The 14842-nt window shown below is 46.4% G+C and overlaps 1 protein-coding gene across 4 annotated transcripts in view; it reads left to right on the top strand.

The window, feature by feature from the left end:
* mcm10 (minichromosome maintenance 10 replication initiation factor) overlaps nt 1-14842 on the top strand; it is a 54404-nt gene that overhangs the window by 12043 nt on the left and 27519 nt on the right. For 3 of the 4 annotated variants that reach the window (XM_078420100.1, XM_078420097.1, XM_078420098.1), the window contains exons 8-13: nt 1069-1233; nt 2610-2726; nt 5458-5654; nt 7103-7200; nt 11088-11219; nt 12279-12405. In XM_078420100.1, the coding sequence (XP_078276226.1) occupies nt 1069-1233; nt 2610-2726; nt 5458-5654; nt 7103-7200; nt 11088-11219; nt 12279-12405 (836 nt within the window). The remainder of the gene's footprint in view (nt 1-1068; nt 1234-2609; nt 2727-5457; nt 5655-7102; nt 7201-11087; nt 11220-12278; nt 12406-14842) is intronic. The other variant, XM_078420099.1, reaches the window with a different exon arrangement.

Here is a 14842-nt window from a genome sequence, read left to right as displayed (position 1 = left end):
CGGACCTTGATTGTTTTTGTTCACTTTTATTCTCATTGAATTTGAATTATCGTTGAAAACAATCTTAAGATTTCAATTTCTAAGTGGTAGCAATTTGTTGTCTTATTTCTGCCAAATGTGCAATATTCATTTCGGTGGAATAGAATTTCAGAAGCAGGGCACCACGTACATAAGTCACTAGATCACATGTAGATACAAGGTAGCTCACCAGTAGAGTTGCTGCCTTACAGCTCCAGAGACCCGGGTTCGATCCTGACTACGAGTGCTGTCTGTACGGAGTTTGTACGTTCTCCCCGTGACCTGCGTGGGTTTTTTCCCGGTGCTCTGGTTTACTCCCACACTCCAAAGATGTACAGATTTGTAGGTTAATTGAGATTCGGTAAAATTGTAAATTGTCACTAGTGTGTAGGATAGTGCTAGTGTGCGGGGTGATCGATGGTCGGTGTGGGCCGAAGGGCCTGTTTCTGCCCTGTATCTTTAAAACTAAAAGATGAGTTGATATGTAAGTCACGGCACCTCCCAAGCACGCTCCCCACTTTTAAAAGCCCATCTAAGTTCACTATTTTATCAACTCTCTTATTGTCTTTCACCGCTGAGAGTTGACTTCAGCTTATCGCTGAATGTTAGTTCTGACACAATTGAAGTTGAATTTATTTTCAAGTACGGTAAGGTACAGGTACAATAAAAATCTTGCTTGAAGCAACATCACAGGCAGGTTGACTCGGACAACACAAGTCTGAAGAAGGGTCTCGACGCGAAATTTCACCCATTCCTCTATCCAGAGATGCTGCCTGTCCCGCTGAGTTACTCCAGCATTTTGTGTCTATACACAAAAACATCAATTAGTTTGGTTTTACTCTGGGGCTGTGAAGCAGCAATTCTACCGCTCCGCCACTGTGCATTAATGGACAAGACACCGAAAAGAAAAGACTGCAAAAAAAAGGCATTGGTGCTAAAATACACAATTAGAAAATGAGTCCGCGGTACTTCTTGTACATGTAGCTGGCTTCCCTGGATCTGAAATTACATTTCTGCAATAAAGTTGAAGGGGGATCTTTGTTGTTTCAGGGTAAAACATTCAGCGTCTGGCATTTAAGCGATCTGCGTAGCAGCGCTAATTTGTCACTCTTCCTCTTTGGAAACGTCCACAAAGAGCATTGGAAAACTGACACAGGAACTGTCATCGGGCTACTAAATGCCAATCCTATGAAACCCAGGGATGGATCCGATGAGGTGGGTAATTAGAAGGTTCCTCGGTGCTGTCTGTGTCGAGTTTGCGCGTTGTTTCGGTGGCTGCTTGGCTTTTCTCTGGGTGCTCTGATTTCCTTCCTCATCCCAGAAATGTGTGGGTTGGTAAGTTAATCGGCCCAAGCGGCATAGTTGGTGGGAAATATTGTAGAGATTTAAATAAATGTTTACTAAGGGGGTGGCGCAGCAGTAGACTTGCTGCCTCACAGCGCCAGAGACCCAGGTTCAATCCTGACTACAGGTGCTGTCAGTACAGTGAGTTTGTACATTCCCCCAATGACTACGTGGGACTTCTCCGGCTGCTCCGGTTTTCTCCCAAAGTCCAAAGACGTACAGGTTTGTGGGTTAATTGGCTTCGGCTAAAACAAAAATGTAAATTGTCCCGAGTGCATAGGATAAGTTCATCAGTGGTAGGAGCAAAATTAGGCTATTCGGCCCATCAAGTCTACTCCACCATGGCTGGTCTATCCCTCTTAACCCCATTCTCCTGCCTTCGCCGCATAACACCTGATACCCTTACTAATCAAGTTTGGTCATAATCAGGATAATGCTAGTGTATGGGGAGATCGCTGGTCGGATGGCTGAAGGGTCTGTTTCCGCACTGTATCTCTAAATTCTAATAGTCGAACTAAGTTTAGAGTGAATTGGATGGTTAAAGGTTGACACGAACTCAATGGGCTAAAGGGCCTATTTCTGTGCTCTAATCTTTTTCTATCCTACAAGGTATCTTTTGATATTGGTTGCAGATTTACCTGTTGGTGTTAAAGGTTACTATATCAGAAGCACTAACGGAAATATAGTGGTAGCTATGGCTTTTGGTTTCATACATTTTCAACATTTTTGTCATTGATTATTTGGTCGCAGACACTATCACAACATTTAAAAAACATTTGGACAGGTACATGGATATGACAGGTTTAGAGGGATCTGGGCTAAACACAGGCAGGTGGGACTGGTGTAGATGGGACATGTGGTCAGCATGGGCAAGTTGGGCCGAAGGGCCTGCTTCCACGCCGTATGACCCTATGGTCAAGTTATCGGGTATTTATTGATGTCATTTGTGAGTGTTCTTTTATTTAGTTAGGCATCTTGAGAGTTTAAGGAATAGGAAAAAAACTGCAGATGCTGGTTAAAATCGAAGGTAGACACACAATGCTGGAGTAACTCAACGGGTCATGCAGCATCTCGGGAGAGAAGGAATGGGTGACGTTTCGGGTCGAGACCCTTCTTCTTCAGACATTCCTTCTCTCCCGAGATGCTGCATGAGCCGCTGAGTTACTCCAGCATTGTGTGTCTACTTTTGAGTTAATTTAAATTCCTTATGCTTGCTTCATTTTACCAGGTATGGTTTTGTGTTCTAGATTTCTGTATCTGTTGACCATCCTCAGAAAGTCCTGGTCATGGGTGAAGCCTTGGACATGGGCACCTGTCTTGCTAGAAAGAAGAACGGCGATCCCTGCACCCAAATAGTGAACTTGGTAAGTTCATTTTGGCAAAAAGAAAATTATTAATAGGCATAATCAAAGACTTGCCCATCATTCTCCTTGCTCCCGTCCGGCTGAAGGTACAGAAGCTTGAAAGCGCGCACCACCAGACTCAGGAACAGCTTCTTCCCCTCTGTTATCAGGTTTCTGAACGGCCCTTCCATAAGCTAGGGTACTGTCCAATACACCTCTACCCCATTGCGGACATTGGACTTTGTCTCTGGAACTGATCTACCTTTCCCTCTCAACCTCATTCTCCTGTCTTCTCCCTGTAACCTTTTATACCCCTACTAATAAAAAACCTATCGATCTCCACTTTCAAAATACCCAAAGATGGCCCCCACAGTCGTTTGTGGCAATGAATTCCACAGATTCACCACCAGAGTTTGTACGTTCTCCCTGTGAATGAGTGGGTTTTCTCAGGGTGCTGCAGTTTCCTCCCACATTCCAAACACGTACACATACAGGTTTGTAAATTAATTGGTTTCTGTAAATTGTCCCTCGTGTGTAGGATCGTGCTGGTGGACGGGTGATTTCTGGTCGGTGCAGACTCATTGGGCCGAAGGGCCCGTTTCCGGGATGTATCTCAAGTCTAAAGACTGCACGTTAACCTGAGAGGTGCTGTTTGTGTTGGTCTGGACCGCATTCAATAGCAGTTGCTGTTATGTGTTTCCAACTGGTCTCGGGATAGCCTTTCCACAGGGAAGAGCCAGCAAAAATATTATTCAACCAAGACTGCAGACCCGAATACTGGCTCCATTATTGAGCTCTTGGTTTCACCTGATATGAGTATAATTTTGATCAATTAATCAGTGTTTATGTGCAGAAGCAAAATGACTGGTCTCGCCAATCCACAGTTCCAGTAAGAATTTTTAAAACAAAAGGCAAGAGTGTTAAATTCATGTAAAATAATAGATTTGAAAATTTACTTTAGTGTCATACAGCTTGGAAACAGGCCCTTCATAAGACAAAGGAGCAGAATTAAGCCATCCGGTCCATCGAGTCTGCTCTGCCATTCAATCATGGCTGATCTATCTTTTCCTCTCAACCCCATCCTATCTTATCTCTTAAAGGTACATCCTTTTATTCTGAGGCTGTGCCCTCTGGTCCTAGACTCTCCCACTAGTGGAAACATCCTCTCCACATCCACTCTATTCAACCCTTTCATTATTCGGTAAGTTTCAATGAGATCCCCCCTCATCCTGTAAACTCCAGTGAGGACAGGCCCTTTGGCCCAACTTCCCCTTTCCAACTAGGGTTCCCCATCTACACGAGTCCCACCTGCCCGTGTTTGGCCCACAACCCTCTAAACTTTTCCTATGCATGTGCCTGTTGGTATGAAAGAATATGTTTGGTCTTGTGTTGTCAGAGATTACACTACTGCCCACTCGTTGTATTGTTCCCCTAGTGGTCCTTCCTAGACTGCTGTCATTTATCACTGACACTACGTTAATACCAACAACATTTCACTGTACACAACAGCAAGAAAGCGGAAAGTACTCGGAAGCCACGCCTAACAGTTCACGAACATTGCCATTAGAGAGTACTTTTTCTTTCAGTGTAGGAAGGAACTGCAGATGCTGGTTTAAACCGAAGATGGACACAAAATGCTGGAGTAACTCAGCGGGACAGGCAGCATCTCTGGAGAGAAGGAATGGTGACGTTTCGGGTCGAGACTGTCTGAAGAAGGGGTCTCGACCCGAAACATCTCCCATTTCTATCCAGAGATGCTGCCTGTCCCGCTAAGTTACTCCGGCTTTTTGTGTCTCCCTTCGGTGGAAAAATAAGGAATGGGTGACGTTTCGGGAAGGGTCTCAACCCGAAACGTCACCCATTCCTTCTCTCCAGAGATGCTGCCTGTCCTGCTGAGTTACTCTAGCGTTTTGTGTCTGCTTTTCATGCAGTAATTGCCTTCAGTGTGAGCGGGTGATTGAAAGTCGGCGTGCACTCAATGGGCCAAACTAAACAAGGGAACCACCCAATCGACCTCAACTCGGGATGGCTACAGTGTGGACTTTAACGGGCAGATTTTGAATACCTTGTTGACAGGCTGTGGGTGATGCCAGCTATATTAGAGACTAGCTGGATCTGTAAAGCCACTTGATGGAACCTGAGTTATCAATACTGATGCAAAATGTTTATTCTTAATTTAATAAAAATTAAAGGCAGTGGAGGCCAATTCACTGGATGCTTTCAAGAGTTAGATTTAGCTCTTGGGGCTAACGGAATCCAAGGATATGGGGAGAAAGCAGGAACGGGGTGCAGGAGTAGGCCATTCGGCCCTTCGAGCCAGCACCACCATTCAATGTGATCATGGCTGATCATTCTCAATCAGTACCCCGTTCCTGCCTTCTCCCCATAACCCCTGACTCCGCTATCCTTAAGAGCTCTATCTAGCTCTCTCTTGAATGCATTCAGAGAATTGGCCTCCACTGCCTTCTGAGGCAGAAAATTCCACATCCCCGCACACTAACACTATTCTACACACATCAGGGGAAATTTGCAATTCTACCAAGCTAACCAACCTACAAACCTGTACGTCTTTGGAGTGTGGGACGAAGCTGGAGATCCCGGAGAAAACCCACGCAGGTCACAGGTTACATAAACTGTAGAGACAGCACCCGTAGTCAGGATCAAACCTGGGTCTCCGGCGCTGTGAGGCGGCAACTCTACCCACTGTGCTGCTGTGCGGCCCGACTAAGTATATTTTCTGCTTTAATTTCAGATGGAGTGTGAATACTGTGAGTACCATGTCAAAGCCCAGTACAAAAAGCTGAGTGCCAAGCGGGCGGATTTGCAATCCAGCTTCTCTAGCCGTGCTCCGAGCAGAATGAACGGCAAACACGGCAGTCTGAGAGAGAAACTGTGTCAGCAGGGATTCCACTACGGAGGAATGTCATCCGCATCGTACTCAGCCTCAGTGTAAGAAACGGCTTGGGACAGCACTTATTTATCAGCCAGAATATTGGCACAACACTACTGTACCATTGTATATCTGCCTGTTTAAATTGCCCCTAGTGTTTGGTGGCACAGTGGCGCTACATCTCCTTTAAACTTCGCCCCTCACCTTAAATCTATGCTCCCTCGTTTTTGATTCAGGGACGGCACGGTGGCGCAGCGGCAGAGTTGCTGCCTTACAGCACCAGAGACGCAGGTTCGATCCTGACTACGGGTGCTGTCTGTCGTTCTCCCCGTGACCTGCGTGGGTTTTCCCCGGGACCTCTAGTTTCCTCCCAGACATGCAGGTTTGCAGGTTGATTGGCTTGGTAAAATTGTAAATTGTCCCTAGTGTGTATAGGATGGTGTTAATGTGCGGGGATCGCTGGTCGGCACGGACTCGGTGGGACGAAGGCCCTGTTTCCGTGCTGTATCTCTACATTAAACTAAACTAATGTATATCTTACCCGTTTAAATTGCCCCTGGCGTGTTGGTAATTGATGAGAAAGTGTGAACAGATGGTCGGCGTGGACTCGATGTGCCGTAGGGGCTGTTTCCATTCTGTATCTTTCAAGCAATCAATTCTTAAGTAGAAGCCACACATCTTTGGGTTGTAGGAGGAAACCGGAGCACACAGAGAGAATTGATTGATTGATTAATTGATTGATAGATACTTTATTATCACATGTGACATGTGACAGTGAAATTCTTTGTTTTGCGTACCATACACGAACTATGGAAAGAGTCGCCATGTATAGGTACCGACATATAGGAAACCCATGGCATCACAGGGAGAGCATGTAAACTCCACATAGACAGCACCCCAGCTCAAGATTGAACTCTGGTCTCTGGCGCTGTGAGGCAGCAGCTCTACCTGTTGTGCTACTGTGCCACTTCTTATCCATAATCAATACATATACATTGAGTAAATATAAGATTAAACCATAGACATGGCCATTTTGAAAAACTTTGTTTAGTTTAGATATACAGCGGGGAATCAAGCCCTTCAGCCCTCCGGGTCCGCGCCGCCCAGCGATCCCCACACACTAACACTATCCTACACCCACTAGCGACAATTTTTACATTTGCCAAGCCAATTAACCTACAAACCTGTACGTCTTTGGAGTGTGGGAGGAAACCGCAGATCTCGGAGAAAACCCACGCAGGTCACGGGGAGAACGTGCAAACTCCGTACAGACAGCACCCGTAGTCGGGATCGAACTCGGGTCTCCGGTGCTGCATTCGCTGTAAGGCAGCAACTCTACCGCTGCGCCACCGTGACCGCCCAAACTAAACTTTGGTTAGTTTATAAAGGCCACTGTACAGTAGAGCAAAGTTAAACGGCCTGTAAATTCACCAATATTCTTTCTGGTCTTAATCTCAAGTGAATGACTGGCCAATGTGATCAATGACTGTTCTTTGTTCCTTCACAGCAAAGCTGCGGGTCCACACAAGAGTGTGCAGTTAACCTTGCCGCAGATGATGGTGAGAGGAGCCGACGACATTGTTAGAGAAACAAAGAGAAATATCGGTAATTTATTGGTGTAGTGTGACCAGTGTTTGGAAAGTGAATGCCTTTAAGTACAGGTGCTCCCCGACTTACGATGCTTCGACTTGCGACATTTTGACTTAGCGATGGTGTAAACGGTAGCTACCCGTAGAGACCAGCAGCTCGCTTCCAGCCACCTGGTCGCGTGTATTCAATGCATTTCGACGTACGATATTTTCGGTTTACGATGAGTTTCTCGGAACCTAACCTCATCCTAGGTTGAGGCGCACCTATACACTTCCCCGAAAGAGAGAAAGAAAACAAGATCATCTGAATGAAGGGTCTCGGCCCAAAAATATCGGCCATCCAACATCGTCCCCACAAACTAACATTAGCTTCAGCTTTATTATAGACAATAGACAATAGGTGCAGGAGTAGGCCATTCGGCCCTTCGAGCCAGCACCGCCATTCAATGTGATCATGGCTGATCATTCTCAATCAGTACCCCGTTCCTGCCTTCTCCCCATACCCTCTGACTCCGCTATCCTTAAGAGCTCTATCTAGCTGTCTCTTGAATGTATTCAGAGAATTGGCCTCCACTGCCCTCTGAGGCAGCGAATTCCACAGATTCACAACTCTCTGACTGAAAAAGTTTTTCCTCATCTCAGTTCTAAATGGCCTACCCCTTATTCTTAAACTGTGGCCCCTGGTTCTGGACTCACCCAACATTGGGAACATGTTTCCTGCCTCTAATGTGTCCAACCCCTTAATAATCTTATACGTTTCGATAAGATCCCCTCTCATTCTTCTATTATTGTCACGTGTACTGAGGTACAGTGAAAAGCTTTGTTTTGCACGCAATCCAAACAGATCAGATATACCTTATATAGATACAATCAAGTCAAACTCAAGTCCAATAGGTAGAGCAAAGGGGAAGATACAGAGTGCAGGATATAGTTCTCAGCATTGTAGCGCATCAGTTCCAGAGACAAAGTCCAATGTCCGCAATGGGGGTAGAGGTGAATCGGACTGCACCCCAGCTTACATGCATTGAGGTGCATTTGAGGTATATTGAGGTAAGCTATATTTGAATTATCCGTCTCAGAATTTGGCGGTTCAAGTCTCTCGAGTGAACGGAAAAAATAATGCAGTTGCTCCTCAACTTACGATGGGGTTCCGTTCCAATTAACCCATCGTTGATCGAAAATATCGTAAGTTGAGAATGCATTTAATACACCTAACCTACCAAACATCATGGCCGTGGCAGCTCCCAGCTGTGGCCGACTGGGAGCTGAGGCTCGCTGCCGTTGCCCAGCATCACCAGAGATTATCGAACCACGTACGACAAGGCCAGTCTGAGCAGCGGACAGCCCTGCCAGCCCGGGAAAAGATCAAAATTCAAAGTACGGTTTCTACTGAATGTGTGTCACTTTTGCACCATCGTAAAGTCGAAGCTTCGTAGGTCGAGGAGCATCTGTATTCAAATTCGAGCAGCTCAGGTCTAAACTGTTCCCTCAATCGCATCACAAAAAGAAAATGCCTTATGTGATCAGTTTGTGCACGTATTTACCTATTGTATTTTGTACACTAGAACTGGTAGGGACATTCCCTCACAGCACCAGAGACCGAGAGGTCATGGGACATAGGGAGGGGGAAAGATTTAAGAGAAATCTGAGGGGTAACTTTTTTACACAAATGGTGGTGAGTGTATGGAACGAGCTGCCAGAGGAGGTCGTTGAGGCAGGGCATCATTGCAACGTTTCAGAAACAATTAGACAGGTACATGGTTAGGATAGGTTTAGAGGGATGTGAGCCAAACACTGGCAGGCAAGGTTGGTGTAGATGTTGGTTGGTGTGGGCAGGTTGGGCTGAAGGGCCAGTTTCCACTCTGCTTCACTCTATGATGGCACGGTGGCGCAGCGGTAGAGTTGCTGCCTTACGGCGAATGCAGCGCCGGAGACTCAGGTTCGATCCTGACTACGGGCGCCGTCTGTACGGAGTTTGTACGTTCTCCCCGTGACCTGCGTGGGTTTTCTCCGAGATCTTCGGTTTCCTCCCACATTCCAAAGACGTACAGCTATGTAGGTTAATTGACTGGGTAAATGTAAAAATTGTCCCTAATGTGTGTAGGATAGTGTTAATGTGCGGCGATCGCTGGGCGGCGCGGACTCGGTGGGCCGAAGGGCCTGTTTCCGCGCTGTATCTCTAAATCTAAATGATCTGGGTATCTGTATCTCTGTAAATTGCCCCTGGTTTGTCGGGAGTGGATGAAAGTAGGATAACATAGAACTAGTGTGAAAAGGTGATCGATGGTCAGCATGGACTCGGTGGGCCGAAAGGACTGATCCATGCTGTATCTTTCAATCAGTTCTTTCAAACTCTAAAATACAATTTTAAAATACAAATTGGTTTTCTTATTGGTAGCACTGGAAGAAACTAAAGTGCTTTACGCCAAAATATAATTCAAGGATAGAAATATATTACAGAATTGGGGGATTAGCAAATGACAACTTCAATTGGGAGGTTTGCAAATCTTGAGAATTGTTTTATTTTTTAAATATCTTAAGTTAACTTGAAACTCAAAATGACAAAGGGTTCGCAGAAAGGGTGGTGGGTGTATGAAATGAGCAGCCGGAGGAGGTAGTTGAGGCAGGTACTATCGCAACGTTTAAGAAACATTTAGACAGGTACATGGCTAGACACAAAATGCTGGAGTAACTCAGCGGGACAGGCAGCATCTCTAGAGAGAAGGAATGGGTGACGTTTCGGGTCGAGGCCCTTCTTCAGACTGTCAGGGGAGTGGGCGGGACACAGATAGAATGTAGTCGGAGACAGACTGGTGGGAGAACTGGGAAGGGGGAGGGGATGGAGAGAGAGGGAGAGCAAGGACTATTTGAAGTTGGTGGCTAATACATGAAAATACACGGCTAGGACAGGTTTAGAGGGATATGGGCCAAACACAGGCAAGTGAGACCAGCGTAGGTGGAACATGTTGGCCGGTGTAGGCAGGTTGGGCTGAAGGGCCTGTTCCCACGCTGTGTGACTCTAGGGTCCCAACCCGAAACGTCACCTATCCATGCTCTCCACAGATGCTGCCTGTCCCGCTGAGTTACTCCAGCACTCTGAAACATCACCTATCCATGTTCTCCACAGATGCTGCCTGACCCGCTGAGTTACTCCAGCACTCTGTGAAACGTCACCTATCCATGCTCTCCACAGATGCTGCCTTGCTATGGAGGGCGTGCAGCGTAGGTTCACTAGGTTAATTCCCGGAATGGCGGGACTGTCGTATGTTGAAAGGCTGGAGCGATTGGGCTTGTATACACTGGAATTTAGAAGGATGAGGGGGGATCTTATTGAAACATATAAGATAATTAGGGGATTGGACACATTAGAGGCAGATAACATGTTCCCAATGTTGGGGGAGTCCAGAACAAGGGGCCACAGTTTGAGAATAAGGGGTAGGCCATTTAGAACGGAGATGAGGAAGAACTTTTTCAGTCAGAGGGTGGTGAAGGTGTGGAATTCTCTGCCTCAGAAGGCAGTGGAGGCCAGTTCGTTGGATGCTTTCAAGAGAGAGCTGGATAGAGCTCTTAAGGATAGCGGAGTGAGGGGGTATGGGGAGAAGGCAGGAACGGGGTACTGATTGAGAGTGATCAGCCATGATCGCATTGAATGGCGGTGCTGGCTCGAAGGGCTGAATGGCCTACTCCTGCACCTATTGTCTATTGTCTATTGCCTGACCCGCTGAGTTACTCCAGCACTCTGTGAAACGTCACCTATCCATGCTCTCCACAGATGCTGCCTGACCCGCTGAGTTATTCCAGCACTTTGTGTCGATCTTTGAAAATCAAAATATTTAATGATACTGTTGGTACTTCTGTGAATTGTTGCCGACAACTAAGAATAAACTTTCTTTATAACTCCAGCGTTGAAAACCGGAAAGCGGGTGACGGAATGCTCAGATGAATTTAAGGATTTAATGGAAATGCCCACATTCGGAGCACGTAACCTTAAGAAACATCTGACGAAGCCACCCGTGAAAGGTCAATGTACAACTCGTGCGTTTTATCTTGCCATCGCCATCAACAATCTGGTTAGACATGAATAGTATAAAGCCATGCTTAAAAAAACCCCATTTCATTGAAAGTGGCATTGAATTTGTATGAGTTAACCCCAGAAAATTGTGCTGTCCTCCATCCCAAATAATCGACCTTCTGGGCTCTGATGCTCTGCTCCAAGTTTCCATGTTTGTGGGTGGGTCACATTCTCGGACACACTTGCTCTTTTGGGAGGGCTGTTTTGAGTTTGGCTGTTAACCTGTGAAGCAACTCTTTGTGCCCTTGGTGGACATGCACGCTGGCAAATATCACCGCAACTTTGAATTTGAAAATATGTTAAAACAAAATTCTGAGTTTGCAGCAAATTGACTTATAGACAATAGACAATAGGTGCAGGAGGAGGCCATTCGGCCCTTCGAGCCAGCACCGCCATTCAATGTGATCATGGCTGATCATTCTCAATCAGTACCCCATTCCTGCCTTCTCCCCATATCCCCTTAATTGGGAAACCTCTTTTTAAAATGTTGGCATTTGCCTATAATGTATTCTACACCTGCAGGTGATGCTGTGGTTGGTATTTGTAATATTGAAAGTTTAAAACATTTCGCAGACCCACAGTGAACCTGCATATTTGAACAAAATCAAAATGTGTTTTAAGCTTGCAGCTGGGCGGCACGATGGGGCAGCGGGTAGAGCTGCTGCCTCACAGCGCCCAGAGACCCGGGTTCCATCCCGTCTACGGGTGCTGCCTGTACGGAGTTTGTACGTTCTCCCCGTGACCCGCGTGGGTTTTTTCCGAGATCTCCAGTTCTCTCATACACCCCAAAGACGTGCATGTTTGTAGGTTAATTGGCTGGGTATAAATGTCAATTGTCCCCAATGTGTGTAGGATAGTGTTAGTGTGCAGTGATTGTGGTCAGTGTGGACTCGGTGGGCTGAAGGGCCTGTTTCCGCGCTGTTTCTCTAAACTAAACTATCAATGCAGTAATCCACATTGCCAAACTGGGACGCCTTTGCACTGTTGGCCAGACTGCCACTTATTGCTGTTTGTTTCTTCAGGTGGAGTGGTTAACAATGCACAGCCTGGTCCGTCCATCATATCAATATCTGCCTCTCAGCTCTTAAAGCAGCAGAAACATCAAATGTTGGAAACACGCAAGAGGAAAGCAGAAGAGCTACAGAAAAGGTAATCCGGAAAGGTCAAGAATCAAGTTTTTTTTTGTTGCCATATGTCACTAAACCTAACAATGAAATTCTTATTTGCAGCAGTGGAACAGATATAAAGGTCTCGACCCGAAAAGTCACCCATTCCTTGTCTCCAGAGATGCTGTCTGCCCCGCTGAGTTACTCCACCATTTAGTGTCTAGTTTCTATATAAACATATTATTCTGTAAAACCCATAATAAACAACAACAAAAAAGTTCAGTAATTATGGAATCGGTAACCAGAGGACATAAGGTTTACGGTGAGGGGGGAAAGATGTAATAGGAACCTGAGGGGTAACTTTCTCACACAAAGGGTGGTGGGTGTATGGAACAAGACACAAAAATCTGGCGTAATTCAGCAGGGCAGGCGGCATCTCTGGAGAGAAGGAATGGGTGATGTTTCGGGTCAAGACCCTTCTTCTATCTTTGGTTTAAACCAGCATCTGTAGTTCCTTCTTGCACATATTAATAATAATGGGTTGTTGCAAAAAAAAAAATCCATCAAGTTCAGAAATATCCATAACTGTTCCGGCCCATAGTAATAATTCTGAAATAGCTAACTCAGATATTCATTCAAGAATATTTGGGGATAATTATTGGCAAGTCCAGCTGTAAGAAAATACATTGGGCGGTACGGTGGCGCAGCGGTAGAGTTGCTGCCTTACAGCGAATGCAGCGTCGGAGACTCAGGTTCGATCCTGACTACGGGCGCCGTCTGTACGGAGTTTGTACGTTCTCCCCGTGACCTGCGTGGGTTTTCTCCGAGATCTTCGGTTTCCTCCCACACTCCAAAGACGTACTGGTATGTAGGTTAATTGACTGGGTAAATGTAAAAATTGTCTCTAGTGTGTGTAGGATAGTGTTAGTGTGCGGGGATCGCTGGGCGGCGCGGACTCGGTGGGCCGAAGGGCCTGTTTCCGCGCTGTATCTCAATCTAAACAAAATCGAAAATTCTTTTTTTTTTAAATTCGGTGATTGTTTAGAGCAAAGTATCTTACTTTTTATCTGATTGTATTCAGTATAATTGTTTAGTTTGGTTTAGTTTAGAGATACAACGTGGAAACAGGCCCTTCCCACCGAGTCCGCACCGACCATGATCACCCTACACTAGTTCTATCGTACACAGTGGGGATAATTTACGGAAGGAAATTTAATCTACAAACCTGCACTTCTTTAGAGTGTGGAAGGAAACTAGAGCACCCGGAGGGAACCCACGCAGTCAAAGGGAGAACATGAAAATTGCAGTTGTACAGGGCCCTAGTGAGACCGCACCTGGAGTACTGTGTGCAGTTTTGGTCTCCAAATTTGAGGAAGGATATTCTTGCTATTGAGGACGTGCAGCGTAGGTTTACTTGGTTAATTCCTGGAATGGCGGGACTGTCATATGTTGAAAGACTGGAGCAACTAGGCTTGTATACACTGGAATTTAGAAGGATGAGAGGAGATCTTATCGAAACGTATAAGATTATTAAAGGGTTGGACACATTAGAGGCAGGAAACATGTTCCCAATGTTGGGGGAGTCCAGAACAAGGGGCCACAGTTTAAGACTAAGGGGTAGGCCATTTAGAACTGAGATGAGGAAAAACTTTTTCAGTCAGAGAGTTGTGAATCTGTGGAATTCTCAGCCTCAGAAGGCAGTGGAGGCCAATTCCCTGAATGCATTCAAGAGAGAGCTAGATAGAGCTCTTAAGGATAGCGGAGTCAGGGGGTATGGGGAGAAGGCAGGAACGGGGTACTGATTGAGAATGATCAGCCATGATCACATTGAATGGCGGTGCTGGCTCAAAGGGCCGAATGGCCTCCTCCTGCACCTATTGTCTATTGTCTAAATTGTACTATGCACCGGTAGTCGGGATGGAAACCGGGTGTCTGGTACTGTAGGGCCGCAACTCCACCGCTGTGCATCTGATTCTCATGGGTTCATCGTTACATTAATATAGTTTATTATTGCCACGTGTACCAAGGTACAGTGAAGAACTTTGTTGTTGCGTGCTAACCAGTCAGCAGAAGGGTGAAGGAGGAGCCAGCGCTGCCGTCGCAGCTGCGGCTTGCCTGCAGTCCGTCTCTCTTTTGTGTTTTTTGATGTTTTTGTATGAGTTGTAGTTTTAATATGGTGTAGTGTTTGTATGTTATGTGGGGGGGGGGGGGGGGAGGGAACGGGAACTGTAAAAAATTCTCTCTCCCGAACGGAGACACAAACTTGTTTCTGTGTCGTGTCTCCGTTCCCGTTGCGGCCTACCATCGGCCTTGCACCTGGGATCGGCGGGCTCCACCTACCACCGGCCATGCACCTGGGACCGGCGGGCTCCACCTACCATCGGCCATGCCTGGGACCACCTGGGGCTCTGGTTCGCAGAGCCCGCGGTCCGGACTCACCACCTGCGGCGCTGGCCGCCTTCGGATGCTGCGGGAGCGGC

This window comes from Rhinoraja longicauda, chromosome 23 (assembly GCF_053455715.1).
Source record: "Rhinoraja longicauda isolate Sanriku21f chromosome 23, sRhiLon1.1, whole genome shotgun sequence".
Taxonomy (NCBI): domain Eukaryota; kingdom Metazoa; phylum Chordata; class Chondrichthyes; order Rajiformes; family Arhynchobatidae; genus Rhinoraja; species Rhinoraja longicauda.
This window is presented reverse-complemented; position numbering and strand designations above follow the sequence as displayed.